A 19,722-nucleotide genomic window follows, 5' to 3' on the forward strand; every position below is an offset into this window, starting at 1 on the left:
AGGTGTACAGCACATTTGCCCAGCATGGGGAGCAGCCAGTATTAAAGATACCGGGGTTTGGGTGATGGACTGGGGTGTGTGGGCCAGTGTTTAGATTGTTTTAAATGTAGATTTTGAAGTTGAAAGAGGATCTGAGATCACACAGACATTAAGTACAATAAGTCTCTGCCATGATTTGAACCCACTCTACTGTTGAAAACATGGTAGAAGGGATGTGAGATTTGCAGTCAAAGGTTTCTGGCCCTAACTGCCTGTGAGATCATTGGCAAGTTCTTCCACTCTCTGTGCCTCAGTATTTTTTGTATATAAAATGGAGATTGAACAAGATAATCTTTGAGGCTCTCCCAGCTTTAAATCCTAAGATCTAAATCTGGTGACTATGGCTTCCCCAAATACATTATCTTATTCAATGTCGGTGTTCATTTCCAGCCTTGAATTTAAGGAAGATCTAAGGAACTTCTCTTTCAGAGCTACTGTTTGGGAAAGCAATTCAAATTCAAAAGTGCATTTCGCTGAACTTTAAAATGCATTTCAAACCACAGTCCATAAAAATTCTGCTGTCAGTCAGGTATTTATTATGCTAGTGTCTTCCTTTTTATTGCCAGTGTATATTAAAAATGAACTGTAGACATAGATTGCTTTCACCTGAGATGGGAAGTAAATTACTTGGGAAAATGATGCACCAGAAATGGTTGACTTGGCTCCTCTATGCAAAATACCTCCGAAATAATCTCAGTGTATCACTTCAGGAAATGAAAAAGATCTGGAGAAAGCAATAGTGCTAAGATTTAGAGATTAGAATTCTGTTTATGGCTTTGGTTTTCTCCCTGGTGTCTCTGAGCAGTCAGGGCTTCTTTTAATTGTATTAGTGGAATTTATTTTTAAGAGACATACTCTATGATAGATGGCATAAATTCTTATAAATCATGTTTTAAGAGCAGAAAATACTTAGAGCTATCATGAGAAAGTTACTGCTAATTGGAAGGGCTGGAGTTTAAATGAACCTAGATGGCAAGAGATATATAGCATTAGATTTTTCCAAGGAGGACATTTTTCCTGTGGCACCATGAGTCTGGGCATTTTAAGGTTAAAGGAGCAGAGAGAACCAGCTATTGAGATAAACTCTGTGAGTGGTTTCAGTCATGGGGATTTGGTTGGCATGATTATCTAGAGAAAGTTCAACCATGATACAATATTATAACTTCCATTTTATTTTATTTCTGGCTGTCCTGGATATAGAAGACTAAAAAAAATACTAATTGTTTGCATGTAGACAACTGTTCTGGTATCTTTTATTTCCCCAACTCTGGTCCTAGTCAAGATAGAACAGGAAGATTTAGGTAATATTCCCATGTTCCTTAAATAACATTAGTATTACTTATTAATAACTAGTATTATCCATTAACAATTAACATTACAACCAGTAACTTTAATATTATTGTAGTGTCTTAAAGTTAGCAAAACATATTTGTATCATATCTTTTTATCATAACAACAGTGAATATTAGGGGCTCTAGTTATTATTCTCATTTTACAGAGAGAGATTTTCCATGGACATTTATCTGTCAGTTAAAGGGGAGATTTGAACCCAGGTCAAGCTTCTTTCCAACTTCAATGTTTTGTCTTATAATGGTTTAATTTACACCACATAAAATTAAGATACTCCTTCTTCCCTCTCTCTGGCAAGCCCTTCATCTCCAAAGGACCTGTCCAACTCCCTGAATACCTTACCCCAGGAGTTGAGTATTCCTGAAAAAAAAAAAAAGCATTTGGGTCACTAGAAATTTGACATCTTCTTCTCAGACCTACACAGTCCATCTAGCCCAGTAATAGTCCAACGCTAGCCTTGTTTCTCTAAATGAGGGCTTTCTCCTTTGCTTCTTTTTCTCACTCCTACTCAGCAGGAGGCATGGTAGAAGAATTCTGATGTGTCTGACCACTGTTGTTTTGTTGGATTTTGTTATCTCCTTTTCCCTCTTTCTTTTAAAGGATTAATAAATGAGGGGAACCAAAGTCATTAATATGGTGTCAATGGCCCATGTGTAACTTGTTCAAGATGAATCCTTGCCTTATCAATGTGTCATCATCAGTGCTAGAATTTCAGACTACTTTATGTTTGCCTTGTTAACTAGGAATTAGCATGATCAAGAGAAATCTCTCAAGCAAGCCTTACTAGCCATTATATTGAGAAGAGAATTTAATCTAAATTTGAATCATTATTTCATTTTACTTCTTCATCAAGATCAAGCCCATCCTAGAGAAAATTATGAAATGCCTGATTTACTTTTGATGTCCTTTTTCTACTTCTGCCTTCTTCTTGAGATTACCAAGCCTTCAACCCATCTTTGGTCACCCTGAACCCTCTCTTTGAGTTTTCTACACCTTTGAACAGGGAAATAAAAGAACCTTCCCTTATTAAAAAACTGTGTTCTTTACCCACCATTTGGACCCCCCAAGTCATGGGATAGGATACCTCCCCCTTCAATTTCCTAACTTGATTCTTATAACTTTATATTCTGGAATCCTTTCTCACTTCATAACCTGCCTATGTCCCATTCCTTAAGACTCTGAAAGATGATTGATTCTTAATCTTCAGTAAATTAATTCTCAATTACAGTAGGAATAAAGCTGATTGAGTGTCTGTACTAAGTTTGGTACTAATAGGGAGGTTGAGGAGGGGGAAACTGGGTTGGTGAAGGAGGAGCCTTGGTCAGAAATGGAGTCAGTTTGTGCCAGACCTAAACTTTAAGAAAATCATTTTGGCAGCTAAGTAGAGGATTGTAGTGGGGAGAGAACTGAGGCAGGGAAAACAATTAGAAGACGATTGTGAATAGTCCAGGAGAAAAGTAATGAGATCTTGACCTAGGACTGTGACTAATTAAGTGGAGAGAAGGGGATGTATAGATGTGGTCAAAATAGAAATGATAGGATTAGGCATGAACTGGATATGTGGGCTAAATGAGAGGGAGGAGTTGAGAATGAGGAGATTTTTTTGAACTCTTGAAATTAGGATAGTTGGCAAGTGAAGTTTTGAGAAGTTAAGATATTTGAGTTCCATTTTGAACCTGTGAAGATCTGGGATACCTACAGGAAATCCAGTTCTAGATATCCAGAAGGTATTTGGTGATAACCAACTGGTGCTCAGGAGGGATATAAAAGCTGCAAATCACAAAGAAGATAACTACTCCCATGGGAATCAAGGAGATCACAAAGGGAAGAAGAGAAAAGAAATTATCCTGAGGATGAATTTTTTGGGTAGAGTCAACTCTTGAAGGTTTTTCATCCATGCTGATGCACCCAATACAGATAAAAACTGAAGAAGTGTAGTTTCCTCCAGTGAAGTATGGAGGAAATATGCACTTCATCATGCTGTGAGGTTCTCAAAGGCTAGTCTTTGTCCTAGGCCAATTGACTCACTAGATGTTCCCCAACTGTCTACATCCCATCACCAAACTCCATGATTCTGCTCAAAATGTCCTCCATATGAAAACTTCCTTTCCTCTTAGGATTCCTTAATTTCCCTCAACTCAGGTGCAAATTTTTACATAAAACGTTTGCTAGTTTCTCTCCTGAAATTACCTTATGTTTATTTATATGTACATCTTGTTTCTCCCTAGTGAAATGTAAGCTCCTTGAGGGCAGGGGTAATTTTTTTGCCTTTTTTAACCCCCAGAATTCAGAACAATGTATAATAGATGCCTTTTGATTGATTGGCTAGTATTATTTCATTTGTTTATCTATAAACCAGACACTGTTTAGGCACTGAGAAATCAAAGAAAAAAATTTTTTGAAAAATCCTTTCCATGAAGGAAGGAGCCTACATTCTAATGAGAAATATGCCTACATCTATGAGGGCTTATACCAAAATATCATTTACAAAGCAGATAGGAGAAACTTTGGTGGACTAGGAAGGCACTAAGACCTGGGGAAGTAGGGGAATGGGATCAGGAAGGATCTTCATACAGTAGATAGACGGCTTGAATTGAATCTTGAAGAAAAACTGAGATGGAGATAGGAGGGGAGGGGGCATTACAAACATGAACCCAACCAGAACAAGGGCATGGAGGAGAGGTATGGAGCTATGATTATTATTTTTATGTATTGCCATTATATCTAATCATATAATGTGCATATTATCTAAAAAAATCACTGTTCATTCATCACAGATACTTAGACATCTAAAGCTAAGTTGTGATGTTATACAATATTAACATTTCTTTAAATGATATACTTAGGTAAATTGAACAATTGTAATCCAGGAACCCCTGAGGCTCCCCAAGACCCTCTTAAAGGCATTCAAAATTATTTTTCATAATAATATAAGACATTTTAATTTTTAATACAGGAAACATCATTAGATGTGACTATTAAAAAAACTCTTTGAGCCTGATTCCTCAGAACAAAAGGAGTCCTTAGACCAAAGAATTGGGCAGAGAACCACTCCTCTAGGTCCTCTTATATAAGGACAATTTTTAGTGAAGAAATTGCAAGTGATGATTATCTCCAGCTCAGCATTCCTTTAAAAAGAAAAATATATTTGCCAAAATTTTATTTATTATTTTCATAAGATTTTATTTGTCTCTTGGCATATATAAATTCCCAACATTTTTGAGGACATATCTTTAATTATATGTTCTATTGTTTGTTATATGATATCTTTTGCCCCTAAAATCAAATAAATTTCCCTACATTGTGAATTTTTGATAGAAATTATGATAATATTTTTTATTTTGTGTCTAAAGGCTCCATATTCCAAACAAAACATTACAACAATGTTTTTTCATGAATATGAAAAAAATATAGGTGTTAGACTTTACATTTGCTGCATAGTTGTATTTGCGGATTTCCATAATTGAAGTTGAGTTTCTTTTTATCCTTTCCCAGGAGAATTCTTCACAGGGATCTAAAAGCAAAGAACATTTTTTTGAAAAATAATCTACTTAAAATTGGTAAGATTTTTTCTCATATGGGGAGTTGTGCAGTTATGAAACATTGAATTCTAATTGTCTTTGCATATCAAATTAAATTGGATAGTATTGGGTGTGTCTCATTTTTAATAGGAATTCATTAGTTTGTAAATATTATAATCTCTCATTTTTACCAAGAACCATAAAACATAAGCCTGAATTGATTTTGAAATTCTAAAATCCATTATCTTGTTTTTTTAACCTCTGCTCTTTAAAGGGGAGAAAAAAGTATATGCCCACTTATGTAGAAAATTTGGAATTAATTGAACTTCTCTCCTGGTTTAATGGATTACTACAGGTTCTCTGCTTGTTTTCTCATGTCCACAGGTACTTATTATAGATAATTAAAGGGTGAAATAGTTTTGTTAACCTTTTGTCCTTTCTGGTAATTATTTAGACCTCAGTTGACCTGCCCTCAATGATTAGTTATTGGATTTATTAATCTAAACTTTTCTATATTTTTAATAGAATAAGCAAACATAAAACCTAGCAACAGTAATTAGGTAAGAATAAACAGGTGACTGACAGGCATAAATCTGATTTTTAAATTTTATGGTTTTTACCTTTGTGTATAAAATTTCCTTTTTTATTGATGAGACTGAAACTTCCTATTTCTGCCAAAATCACGGACTTTGTCAAACTTGGCTTTGTCAAGTGCTAAGTTATTCACTTGTACCAGATGTTCATTTCCTTAGGATCCTTCTCTAAGGAGGAGTCCATTGTTGACTAAATGTTGCTGACCTCTTTGGCAGCAGGGGAGTGATTTATTTTTTGGCCAAACCAAACTCTGAAGACGATCTACTAAAATTGTACATGAGCCTTAGACTTCATTCATAAAAAACAAATCTTTGAAGTATTAAGGTATTTGCTGTTATTATGTGGGATTAACATTATGACTTCCCCTTTTTCTTTGAAAAATAATATTCTTTAGTAATTCAATAGATATTTTGACCCAGGTATTCAGCTAAATGTTCCATGCCTTCTCACTTGGTGTTTGACATCTCCCATAGTTCCATAGTGGGGTCTATTCAGCATGTTCAATTCTAGACTTTTTCCTAGAATTTAACAGTAGAGTGTGTTCAGTCTCTGAAACAAAGGAAAAATAATATTTTAGAGAAAAAAGTTGATGTTAATTCCATTCATTCCTAGGGTACAATAATGAATATAATTGTTTTGGTTAATTTTTTAAAAGTAATAATAAATTTAATTTTTGTCTTGAGGGGATTTTGGAGTCTCCCGGCTTTTAATGGGATCTTGTGACCTGGCAACAACTTTCACAGGGACGCCTTATTACATGAGCCCAGAGACATTGAAGCATCAAGGTTATGACACCAAGTCTGACATTTGGTGAGTGAGCATCAATCTATTATTTCCTAATTGCAATGAGATGAGGAAAGAATTCTGCCCTATGCTTAGACCTCCACCCACTACTCTGTGAGAAATTCACACTTTTCTTCCTCTTGCAAAGGATTAATTATTTGACATGAGGGAAAATAAGAAGACCTTGAGATCTTTGTGATTGGTTTTTTCCCACATTTTATTACAGAATTTAGGAGAATAATTCCAGTGATTTAGAATATTTGCTTCATTTGAGTTTAAATGACTGTTATGGTGTTTTCTTAAGAAGCAGCTCATGTAGTCAAAAGAACACTGGCCTTAGAGTTAGGAAAACTTGATTGAATTCAGATCCATTCTCTGATACAATCTCATTTTCCTTATCTACAAAATGTGGATAATGATACTTTTATTACTTATGTATTGGTGTTGTTGGGAAGATCAAATGAAATAATGGGGATGAAGGACTTTTTTTTTACCTTAAAGGGCTATTGAATATCAATTGTTATTATCATCATCATCATCATCATTAAGGGAAGTTCTCAAGATGCATTGAAAAACATGGATGTAAAACAAACACTGGCCATGGACTTAGGAAAACCTGATTGAGTTCATATCCATTCTCTGACACAACCCATTTTCCTTATCAGCAAAATAGGGATAACAATACTTTTATTACTTATGTATCAATATTGTTGGAGAAATCAAATGAAATAATGGAGATGAAGGGATTTTTTTAACCATAAGCTTGAATATCAGTTGTTATCATCATTATCATCATCATCACTAAAGGAAGTTCTCAAGATGCAGTGAGACATGGACTTAAAAAAACAAATTGTGAATATAAATCTCCTAGATGCGAACCAGTAGGCATGCCTAGGATTAACTACACCGAAAGCTTTCATTTTAAAATTATGCACAACCTTCACAGAAAGTGCATTACTTCTCTTTGACACCCTTTTCATCTTGATGCATTTAAATATTTTCCTTTGAAAAGTTAATGGGTTTTGTAGGACATGTGCATTGATAGGATTCCTTTGTTAATGTGTCAGGGAAATCCTTAGCTCATATCATGAAACAAGTTTAAGCCTCTATACCAAAATCATTTTTGAAAAATGGTTCCAACATTTATTCTTTTGTAAGAGAGATGGGCAGCTAGGTAGGTTAGAGTACTGGGCCAAGTTTGTGTGAGATCATATCTGGCCTCAGACACTTACTAGCTGGGCAATTCACTTAAATTTGTTTGCCTTAGTTTCTCCATCTGTAAAATGAATGTTAGAAATAGATGAATTTTGAGTTCATTAGCAAGGGTAAATCTATGATCATTTCTTACTATAAGAATGGTTCGGGGCAGCTCGGTGGCACAGTGGATAGAGCACCAATTCTGGAGTCAGGAGGACCCGAGTTCAAATGTGGCCTTAGACACTTAATAATTGCCTAGCTGTGTGACCTTGGGCAAGTCACTTAACCCCATTGCCTTAAATTAAAAAAACTTACCCCCCCAAGAATGGTCCTTGTGAGGTATGAAAATATTTCAAGTTACTATATGTTGATGGGGCAATTTAACCATGACCTTGAGAATTTAATAATTTTGTATTCAAATGAACTTAGAAATGGACCCAAAATAGAAGGGGTGCTTTACTGCTCTTTTAAAAAAAATTATAAAATGTAATATTGGACTAAAAATAGTCATATGAAAATTTTTACAGGACTCATGTTTTCAGGATAAAGAGATATTTTATCAGGTTTTGAACAGGACAGACCTAGAAGTAATTCTCTAATCTGGTCCTAACCTGCCTCTAAGACTCTTTCTCTATATAAACTCATGAAAAGTTTTCACTTGAATGTAAGTAGAAGAAGACTCCAGTGGACCTTTGCAAGTCATTTTGATTTTTGATCTGCCACTAGATTTTGATGGCTCTGGAAGAGAGAAACTGATGATTTCCTTCAACTATGCTTTACTTAAATCATCAAAGTCAAATATAAGTCAGGGCATCTCTGGTGATGTCATTGGTCCCCTTTGAAAACAAAGGATGAACAGCAAGAATGAATTATAAATATTCTAATCTGTCAACATAACATTTTATATATGAAAATAGCAAAACTCTAGTTTATACTATAGGTGTTTAATTTTATCTGTATTAATTTTATAATTGAGTCAGTTTTTCCTTTGCATTAGCTTAAAGTTAGAAGGTAACTTATTATCTTCCCCATAAGATATATTGTCTGTCCTTGTCTATCTTTGTATAATTAAGGAGAGGCTTATCTCCCTAACAAACCCTTCCAAGCACCTGGGCATCTGGTAACTTCGGTCCATTAACAGGGTGTGCAAGATGTTAATGGGTTCTAAAAAAGAATTAACATTCCTTAACTGTTCCAGAGGGATTGCTACTAGCTTCATAATCTGTTTTCTTTAAAAATAACCAATCATGTTGTTTCCACCCCAACTCCATGAGACACAGAAAAGACTAGGATTTCTTTCCTGAGAAATTGAGGGAGTTACCTGTCATCTCAGAAAAAAGACTGAAAAGATATTTCCTGAAAAGAAGGAGTTTGACTCCTATGATGTGGAGAGGTATTCCAAAGAGAATTCTTGAGAGACTTTAATTACCAATCTGAGAGAAATGAATGATGGGACTATGTTTCCAGAACGGAGAAAATGTCAACAATTGAAGTTGATAGTTAAAGGTGATTCTGGTAGTAATTCTTCTCACAACGAATACATTGTTGAAATATTAAAATGTCTGTATATTGTTGTTAAACTATTTTTTTAGGTTTTTACAAGTCAATGGGGTTAAGTGACTTGCCCAAGGCCACACAACTAGGTAATTGTTAAGTGTCTGAGGCCAGATTTGAGCTCAGGTCCTCTGGACTCCAGGACCAGTGCTCTATTCACTGCACCATGTAGCTGCCCTATATTAAGCTATATAGCTAGTATTATTGATGTTTGAGAAATAAGTATATGTTTGTTGTGGGAAAAGAGATTTCTCTGGCTTATTTAGGGGCTGAAAGTTGAGAATTAATTGATTAATGAGAGATTTGTACATTTCTGTTCATTTGAATGAAAATATCAGATCATACCCTCTGATTGTTTTAGAAACTGAGTAGCTAATTAATAAAGAAATTAGTTAATAGCACCTAGAGATGGGTGACTACCCCAAACAGTAAATCACATGTTGGGAAATAATCCTGAGATCTTTGAATTATGCCTGGTACTTCAGAAATACAGGATAATTTCCTACATTTTTATTGTTACTTGTTTTTATTTTAACATTGAAAATGATACATCTTTTCGTTTTGTATTACCTGAATTTTCAATTAAATCTCTCCCCAGAGATCCATGTCTTTTAACAAAGAATAACAAAGGAAGGAAGGAAGGAAGGGAATGAACAAGAAAATTAAAAATCAGTGAAGAAGGTAGAAAGAGGTGCATTTTCTCTTCTACAAGGCTAAACTTGAGTAATGTAATTATACCACATTCAGCTTGTGATAACAGTACAGTAGCAGTAGCTGTAGCTGTTGTTAGTCTTCCCGTTTACATTTTAGTAGTCTTTGGGTCTGCCATTTCCCTAGTTCACTTTGAATGAAAGAGAAATACTTCCTGGATGGCTTATAGGGAAGAAACTGTTAAACAGTAGAAATCGTCTTGGATTTTGGGTCTGGGAATTTAAATTGCAGTGCTTTAGGGTGTCTTTGGACAGTTCTCTCGCTTTAGTCTTTTCATCTTGTAAACTGACCAGGTCAGACTAGAGGACCTCTGAAATATTTCTCATTCTGTATCCATGATCCATTGTTTCTTAGATCCTGTGCTTACATATTCTCTTATATCATTTTGCTTATTGGTACTCTCTGCAACACAAAAGAAAATAGCTTCTTCTTCTTGACAAATATTGGCATACCTTTATGTCAGGTAGATGTTATCTGGTGACAGCAGATCCATATATATGTGTTAGAGAAGATGCTTTTGTCCTCAGCTGTATCTGTGATTCCCAACACCTACGCTTCTGGTACATAACACATCAGAAACAGCCTCAGTCCCTTGCACTCTATTGAAGACACATCAGTCAGACAGACACAGAAATAGGAGTTAAGCTGACCTTCATGTGTCAGAACCTTGAGATTGATGTGAAGAATGGGAGAGGGGATACATCTTTCTTTTGCAGTGGGATCAAAGCTGCTCTTTTCATAGAGATTATTTCCTACCCCACAAGATGAGAGCTGAGAAGCCAGCAGCCCTCAACTCCAAATAACAAACTTAATATGAACATGGTAATTACTTTGATTATATCCACATCAAAGATGGCCTCATCTGTTAATGAAATTTCTGCTGCAAATCTGAGAATGGCAAGAATGAAAGTGAACTTCTAATTACAGTGATAGATATAAAAGTGTAGTGGGCAATCTCTGGGAGGCCCTAGGAGAAAATTTAGGTCTTATAAGGTTAAGAACTTGGCAGTAGATTTCAGAGTTGGAACATCTGTTTATGGTAGAATAGTTTAATTACAGTTTGTAAATACTTAGAAGTAAATGATGTTTTATGGTAGCATCAAGGATTGTAAATATCATACTTGCAATATTCTTGAGATGTGATTTTTCTGTATGTTAATCCCCTCTTCTCACCCCTCTCCCCATTTGATAAATCTGAGTGACTTCCGATTACTTAAAATTCAAACTCTGTTTAGTATTGCCCTCTTGACTCTACTTTTTCCCTTTCTGACTTTTGCCACCATTTCTCAGTTGCCATCTAACCCTGGAATATCCCTCAGCAACTGGAACTTCCCTCTCTTGGAAAAGACTCTTTCTGACATGTCTTCCCTTCTTCTACTGATGAATTTCCCCTGGGGTCTACATTTTGGGGAAAGGACCAGACTTGCTACCTTCATTCTCCCCCTTACTCTGTTTCTGACTTTCCAGACCTCCACATCATATCCCCATATAGACATTTCCCCTCAGATCCCCTGATTTTCACTCCCATTTTTGTGTGTTGTCTTCCTCTTTAGAATGTCAGCCCCTTGAGGGTAGAGGCTGATTATATTTTTGCTTGTATTTCTATCCTCAGTGTTATTTAACACAAATGGCCTTTGACTTTTAAAGCTCTTCCCAATCTAGTTTCTCCTTGTCTTTCTAGGCTTCTTAGGTATCATTCCCTTAAATGCAAAATATAGCCTAGAAACACTAAATCCTAGATATCTTCCTACTATAGGCTGCTAAATGAAGAAGAAAATTTTCTATAACTGTTGTGAGTCCACTCAGATATATGATGACTTTATGTTGTCCAATCTTAACTGGAACCTTACTGCTACTAGACTTTTCCTATTATACTTTCCTTATCAATTTACTGTTCCCCTTTCCATAATGACTTTTCCAAACCTTCTCATCCCCAAGTACATGAAGACTTTCTTTGGCAGAATGAACAGATGAGAACAATTTGTTGCAATGGCCATGAAGATGGCTGAAGCCAAGGTCATCCACAGCTTCCCATGCCATTGTTAAGTTTTCTCAATTTTTGCCTTGCCACTGGACTTTAATGACTCTGGAAGAGAAAATGACTTTGTGAAACTCTGTTTCCCTTCAATCCAATTCACAGTTCAAGTCAAGACCTAGGATGTCATCCATCCTCTTTGAAAACAAAGGATGAATGACACCATCCTCCTAAAACCTCATGGCACTCCTTCCCCCTCTCAACTGGGTATTTTGCCTTATATTTTAAATAAAAAAATGAGACCATTCACTGTGGGTTCCCTCTTTCCCCTCTTTCTCATCTTCTATCACTCAGTTGCTTTTTGCCATAATGAAGAAACCTTATTCCTTTACCTAAGTCCTCTGCTTGTTCAAGTGATCCCATTCCCTTCCATCTTTTCCAACACATTTTCCTCTTGTCAACCCTACTCTTTACTTATCTTTAATTTTTTCCTGACTCACTCCCTACTGCCTACAGACATGTCCATGTTTCCCTCATCTTGAAAAAAACTTCTCACTTGATCTTTCCAACCCTGTTAACTGTCATTCTGTATCTCTTCTGCCCTTTGTAGCTAAACTCAAAAAGTACCTCCTTCCTCTCTCTCTCTCTCTCTCTCTCTCTCTCTCTCTCTCTCTCTCTCTCTCTCTCTCTCTCCCCCTCCCTCTCTCTCCCTCCCTCCCTCCCTCCCTCCCTCACTTCTCTGCAGCCTTTGGCACACCCACTCTCTCTCTTGATCTTTCTCTTCTCTCTAGATTTTTGCAACACCACTTCTCCTGCTTAGCTGACTGTTCCTTTTTGGGCTCCTTTGGATCCTTCTCTAGAAAACCATATGTGTCCCTCAAGGTTCTGTCTTGGACCTTTTACACTATTTCAGAGGGTGATCTCATTAGTTCCCATGGATTTAATGACCATCTCTATGTTGATGATTTTCCTATCTACCTTTCCTGCCTCAGACTCTCTACTGACCTCCAGTCATGCATCTCTATTCCAAGCTGGATATCTAATAGGCACCTTAAACTCAACATACCCAATCCCAGATCCAAAACAGACCTCATTGTCTTTTACTCTAAACCTCTCCCAGTCTTACTTTCCCCATTACTGTAAAGGGCTTCATCATCCTCCCAGTCCCCCAATCCTCCCAATCTAGGAGGCATCTTAGACTCCTCATTCTCACTACTCCCATATCCAAGCTATTCCAAGGTCTGTTAATTTTACATCTGAAGGAGCTCTCAATTCACCCTCTTCCCTCCTCTGACACTGCTGCTTCCCTGGTGCGGAAGGTAATCATCTCATGCTTGAATATTGCAATAGCTTCTGGGGGTAGAAAGGGAACTCTGCCTGCCTTAAATCTCTCCCCACTCCAATTCTTGGCTCTTCCCAAGAATAAGATCCTCCTTCTTTTGTTTGTGTACATTTTCTTTGGCTGGATGCTTGGAACATTCTCCCTCCTCTTTTTCACCTTCTGACCTCCCTGACTGTCTTTAAGTTCCAACTAATGTTCTTTCTTCTGAGAAATAAACCCCTTAATTCCAGTACCTTCCCTTTATTATCTCCTATTTATCTTGTGTATAGCTTGCTTTGTATATATTTGCTTGATGTCTCTTTCATTAGATTGTAAGCACCTTGAGGGCAAGGGCCAACTTTTGCCATCTTTATAATACAGTGACTGAAGGTACTTGATTAATGTCTGTTGATTGATTGATGCACTCTTTTTTCTTCTTTTTTTTTTTTGCAAGGCAATGGGGTTAAGTGGCTTGCCCAAGGTCACACAGCTAGGTAATTATTAAGTGTCTGAGGTCAAATTTGAACTCAGGTACTCCTGACTCCAGGTCCGGTGCTCTATCCACTGGGCCAACTAGCCGCCCTGATTGATACACTCTTACAGGAAGTTGTTTGAAAGTGATTAAAGCACCAGAAGGAAGCTCAACCAGTCCAGGACAAGATAAGAGCTGTTAACCAGGGGAGAACATTAGAAAAGGAGAGGTTAATTAGTCATGGGTATAGATTTGTCAGTCTGGTATATGATTAATTATCTTGCTTGTATTCAAGGCAAACCATAGTTGAAAGATGGCAGCTGAATGGGGTAAAGGAGATAATCTTGGAGATAGCAAGAATTATTTTAAGGGAGAAAAATTTGTCAAAAATAGGGCAGAATATGCTGTTAGGTCTTTGATTTTATACATCAGCTAAAAAAGTATTGGTGCTATTTTGGGAGGACAACTTGGAAGGATTAACTTTTCTTCTTAAATAATCTTTTTTTTAAAAAAATAAATGTTAAAGTTTTCTAGCCTACATAAATATATGTAAAACTCCCCAGGGTATTTAACAGATGCAAAATTACTGTCTTAGAACATTGCTAAATCTTAGACTTTCTCCCTCTGTAGCTCAGGAAAGTAAATGGACTTAATGATGTTACAATATGCTGATTTATTCTTCTTGATATCTTAGAACTTTCATTGCAAAATTTCCCTTTGAAAGATGTGCCTTTCTCTATGATGCCTTTGAGCATCATGGTAGCAGTACAATTGAATCTGACTTTGGATCTTCCTACTTTGAAAACCCACAAATGATCAGCTAGGTGGCGTAGTGGATAGTGCACTTGCCCTGGCATCAGAAGGACCTGAGTTCAAATTTGACCTTAGACACTTAATAACTGCCTAGCTGTGTGACCTTGGGCAAATCACTTAATCCCATTGCCTTATAAAAAAATTGAAAATCTACAAATGTGTGTGTGTTTTAATGAAAATAAAATCATTTAGAACGTATTTGAATAATTCATTGTTGTTTTCTTTATTTCCATGTATGCAGAGTAGAACATGGAAAAATAATTTCATTTCTATTTTAATGCATTTTAGTTCCTCTATTTTGCCCTTCCTTCCTCTTTCCCTTCTTTCCATTTTTCCTTTGTTGCCTTCTCTTCTCTTCCTTCTATCCTTCCTCCTTTTCTTCCATCTTTTCTTGCCTTTCTCCCTCTCTTCCTTTCCTCCTTCCTTCCTCCTTCATTTCCTCCTTCCTTCCCCCCATTCTTTCCTTACACCCTACCTTCCCTCCCTTTGTCATTTCATTCCTTCCTTTTTTTAAAATTAGACTGTATCCTGGCTTTCAGGAGCAAGATATACTTAAAGCAGAGTATATGGTATTGGAAATTGGTAGCAATGACATTCACCTCCGTTTAGATAGTGCTTTATAGGTACAGAGTCTTTGGGTCCATTATCTCATTTGGTTCTTACAAAAACACTGTGGAGTAAAGGTTTTTATTCTTACTTTTCATCTAAGGAAACTGATAGAAGTTACCTCTATGTTTAAGGTCATACAACTATTTAATAAAGGATTCCACTCTTGTACCTCCAGATTCAATGCTATCTCTACTAAACTATGATTTTTAGTATTGAATTGAGTCTCATAAATCCCTGGGATCAAGGAGTGGGAAAATAGAGGCCCACCTATGAAACCAGGCTCTTTAGAAAGAATGAAAAGCACTTTTTATGCTATCCTGCCTTAGTTCTGACTTTTTCCAAGTATGTCTCTTGAAGTTTCAAATTCAGTTTAACAGAAACCAGAATGCATTCACTCAAAAATGGCACTGAAACTTGAAGGTAGTCTGCAGAAACTGGAAACTGTTATTGGTGAATCATACAATGGCCGTTTAGGCTTCTCATGCTATCTGCTTTGTCAGAAAGGGCAGCCTTTCTGTGCCATTGCACAGTATGTAGAGCACTGGCCTTGGAATCAGGAAGACGGGAGAGCTGTGTGACCTTGGGTAAGTCATTTAACCCTGGTTGCCGCTAATCCAGGACTATCTCCTGTTCTCCTTATTTATTTCTGGCCACTGGACCCAGATGGCTCTGGAGGAGAAAGTGAGTCTGGTGACTTAGGACAGTACTCCTTCTCTCAAATCCATTTCTTGTTCTTGTCATGGCATCACCTCCCTGATGTTGTAGTCTTCTTTGAAAATGGAGGACAAACATTTATAACAATAAGAATTTGATTTAAAAACTTATTATTTGAATATATATTTTAAAATTTAAAATAATTTTCAAAATTTTAAGCTATGGCATAGAGGATAGACAGCTGTCCTGAGAGCCAAGAAAACCTATATTCAAATTCCATCTCTATTATATGCTGCATAGAAGACTCTATGTGAGATACTAGCCACCTACAAACATGACCTTGTCTCATCATCCTCAAAAAACCCTCCCTTAGTTCAGCCATCCCTACCAGGTTTTGTTCTACATCTCTTCTCTGCTTACTGGTTAACCTTTCTAGAAAGTTATCTATACTCAATGACAACACTCTCCTCTCTCTCTTGATTGTGAATCCATTGTAATCTAGCTTCCAACGTCATCCTTCAATGAACACTGCTTTCTCCAGTGTTACCAGCAGCTCTTACTTGCCAAATCTAATGGCCTTTTCTCAGATCTCATTGCTATGAACTTCTCTGTAGCCTTTGACTCCATCAATCATCTTCCTTTGGATATACTCAACTCCAGGTTTTTATGACCCTGTTTTCTCCTGCTTCTTCTGTTACCTCTTCTTTTCAGTCTCTTTTGTTGGATCATCTCGGTCCACTGACTGTACATGTTCCCCAAGGCTCTGTCCTGTGTCTTCTATGCTATATTTTTGGTGATTTCATCAGCTCTCATGGGTTTCATTATCATCTTTGTGAAGACCAAATATTTAGACTTAGGCCCCATTCTGAGCTACAATTTTACATGCATCACTTGCCTTTTGAACATCTCAACTGGATATCCCATAGACATATCTAACTCAACTTGTTGAAAAAAAAGAACTAATTATTTCCTTTGCTCCCCAACTACCTCAAATCCTATAAACTTTCTTATCACGTTGAGGGTACCATTGTTCTATCTTTCATTCACCCAGCTTTGAGTGTCTCCTCATTTCTTCACTTTCTCTCCATATTCCTAATTTCTTGCCAAGTCTTGTTAGTCCTAACTTCAAACGTTGTTCTTCTACTTCTTCTCACCACCCAAATATCTGCCACCCTGTTGAAGGGTTTTGCCAGGGCTATAGAAATAGCCTCATGGATGCCCCAAGTCTCTTTCCCCCTCCAATGCTAAAGTGATATATTTTTTAGGTTTTTGCAAGGCAAATGGGGTTAAGTGGCTTGCCCAAGGCCACACAACTAGGTAATTATTAAGTGTCTGAGACCGGATTTGAACCCAGGTACTCCTGACTCCAGGGCTGTTGCTTTATCCACTGGGCCACCCTGCCCCTAAAGTGATATTTCAAAAGTTCTAGTGTTACCCCAATATTTCATAAGCTCCAGTGGCTGTCACCTCCAGGATATTAGATCCTTTGTTTGATATTCAAGCCTGTTCTACCTTTCTAGTCTTCTTACCCATTTCTTCCCATCTATACGCTCTGAACTTCACACTCCACTTTCTGCCTTTTCAGTGGTTATCGACCAAATCCAGAATACTTTTCCTCACTTCATTCTCCAGGCTTCTCTGGCTTCCTTCAAGAATCTGCTCAAAGCCTATATTCTGCCAGCGGTCCCTCCCAGCCTCCATCTGCCCCATACAACCCTTCCTTTTTTCCTGCTTCCTTCCTCCCGTTTACATAGTATATATCTTATCTATTTTATATATGCAATTTGTTTTTTACTTCTCATTAGTTGTAAGCTCCTTTTTTTTCATTTCTTTGTATTTCTAGTACTTAACATAATTGTTCTTGTTGCTTATCCTTCATTCTCAAAGAAGACCATGACATCAGGGAGGTGACACCATGACAAGCACATGAATTGGATTTGAGGGAGGAGAGCTGTGCCAAGTCCCCAACCTTATTTTTTCCTCCAGAATCATCTGGGTCTGGGGGCCAGATATGGATCAGAACAACTGGAGATAACCCTGGATGCGTGGCAGTCAGGGTTAAGTGATTTGATTAGGTGGCTTGCTCAAGGTCACAATGCTAGTGTCAAATGTCTGAGATGAGATTTGAACTCAGGTCCTCATGACTTCAGGTCCAGTGCTCTATCCACTGTACCACCTAGGTCTCCTTATGTTTAATAAATGTTCATTGACTGACCAAAATAGCAAGTCTAGTCTTGATCTTATTTTAAAAGTACTCTCTTAACATGGGTTTATAATGTCTAATTTAATTATTTGTATTCAGGAAGAATTTTTACTAAAATTGAATTTTGTCCAAAATGTATATTTGGATCATTGATTAAATAAGATCTAATGTTCTTATTAACTTGATTTTACTCTTCAAAAAGATATATATCACTAATCATCAAAGATATTTAGTATTGGTTTAAAAAATAGAAAAAATGACTTTTCAAAGCCTACAAAATGGAAAATCAGGCATAATTGTCTTTACTAAGCTAGTAACTGCTAAATTCAAGAACCAGAATTACATGGGAAGCTTGACAAGGATTTCTGGGCAGACTGAAATGATGAGAAAAATGAGACTAACATCTTACCCCATTTGCTATGGAAAGTTCAAGATGGATAAGTGACCTAAATATGAAAGGATCATTCAAAAAAGATTAGATGAGAACCAGGATAAGATACCTCTCACAGTTATAGGTAGGGAGAGAATTCTTAGCCACAAAGAGATAGAGGTAGTCACAAAAGATAAGAAAGATAATTCTGATTATATAATATCAAACAGCTTTTGCACAAAGAAAATTAAATCAACACAAATAGGATAAGAAGAGAATTGGTTGATTGTGGGAAAAAAATTGGCATCCGCTATCTCTGATAAAGTATCTTATCTTTGTATACCAAGATATATAGCGAAGAAACAAAAGAATATAAGACCAGTTCAAAACATGTATAAGTATACACTGAATGCATATTTTCCAGTGAATTCAATTCAATCATAATGTATTAAGTACTCTACTTCCAAGTGCTATGCTAGGAGTACTAGATAGGTTATCATACAATAAAACTAACCCAGAGGCTTTTTCTTCCATTTTCTTCCTTAAAAGGTGGGCCCCAAACACCCTAAGAATCACTTTCTTGCCTCTTCATATTGTGTATGTTGTGTGCATAATTTTAACAAATTTATTTTTTCTGTTCATTTATAATCTGTCCTTTCCATTGACATCCCACCCAGTTGCTCAAAAAGAAAAAGAAAACTTTTATCATAAACCTGTATAGTCCAGCAAAAACAAATCCCTACATTGTTTATACCTGAAGGTGCATTTGTCTCCCTGTATTTTAATTCATCATTTATTTAGTAGGAGGTACTTGGCATGTTTCAGCTTCAATTCTCTGTACACGTCATTAGTCATTTAGCTGATCAGAGTTCTAAAGTGTTTCAAAGTTGCTTTTCTCTTTAATATTGATAGAGGTCATTTTCCTTATATTGATTGATCTTGGTATTCTGTTCACTTCACTCTGTGTCATTTCAAAGAAATCATTCCAGTTTCCTCTGAAAATATCCATTTTGTGATTTCCTCTGTCTCAGCAATGTTTCATTACATTCATATACTATTGTTTGTCTGGCCATTTCCCAAATGCACCTCCCCTTCGTTTCCAATTTTTGGCCACTATAAAAAAAAGTTGCCATAAATATTTTGTACATATACTTTTATTTTGATCTTTTGGGGGTATAGGCCCAGAAGTGGTCTGTTTATAATTGGGTCAGAGAGGTTGTACATTTGGTAACTTTTGGGGCATAACTCCAAATTACTTTACAGGATGGCTCAACCATTTCACAGATCCACTAATAGTGAACATACATTCTTGTTATCTTGAAGTGCTTTGAACATTTCTCTTTTTCTTTTTGCCAATCTGATAGACATGAGGCAGAGTCTCAGTTATTTTAATTTGCAGTTTTCTAATAATTAATGATGGAGCATTTTTTCATATTATTGTTGAAAACCTGGATGTTTTCCTCTAAAAACTGCTTGTTCATATATCCTTTGACTTATTTTCTGTGGAGGAATGACTCTTAGTTTGTATATTTCAATCAGTTTCTTATATAATCTTA

General features: G+C 36.5%; 1 protein-coding gene across 3 annotated transcripts in view; it reads left to right on the forward strand.

Annotated features, from left to right (window-relative positions):
• The window catches only part of NEK11 (NIMA related kinase 11), a 291,550-nt gene that overhangs the window by 81,234 nt on the left and 190,594 nt on the right, over positions 1 to 19,722 (forward strand). For all 3 annotated transcript variants that reach the window (XM_074195807.1, XM_074195806.1, XM_074195805.1), the window contains 2 exons: positions 4,885 to 4,949; positions 6,188 to 6,314. In XM_074195807.1, coding sequence (XP_074051908.1) covers positions 4,885 to 4,949; positions 6,188 to 6,314 — 192 coding nt within the window. The remainder of the gene's footprint in view (positions 1 to 4,884; positions 4,950 to 6,187; positions 6,315 to 19,722) is intronic.

This window comes from Macrotis lagotis, chromosome 7 (genome assembly GCF_037893015.1).
Source record: "Macrotis lagotis isolate mMagLag1 chromosome 7, bilby.v1.9.chrom.fasta, whole genome shotgun sequence".
NCBI classification, from domain to species: Eukaryota; Metazoa; Chordata; class Mammalia; order Peramelemorphia; family Peramelidae; genus Macrotis; species Macrotis lagotis.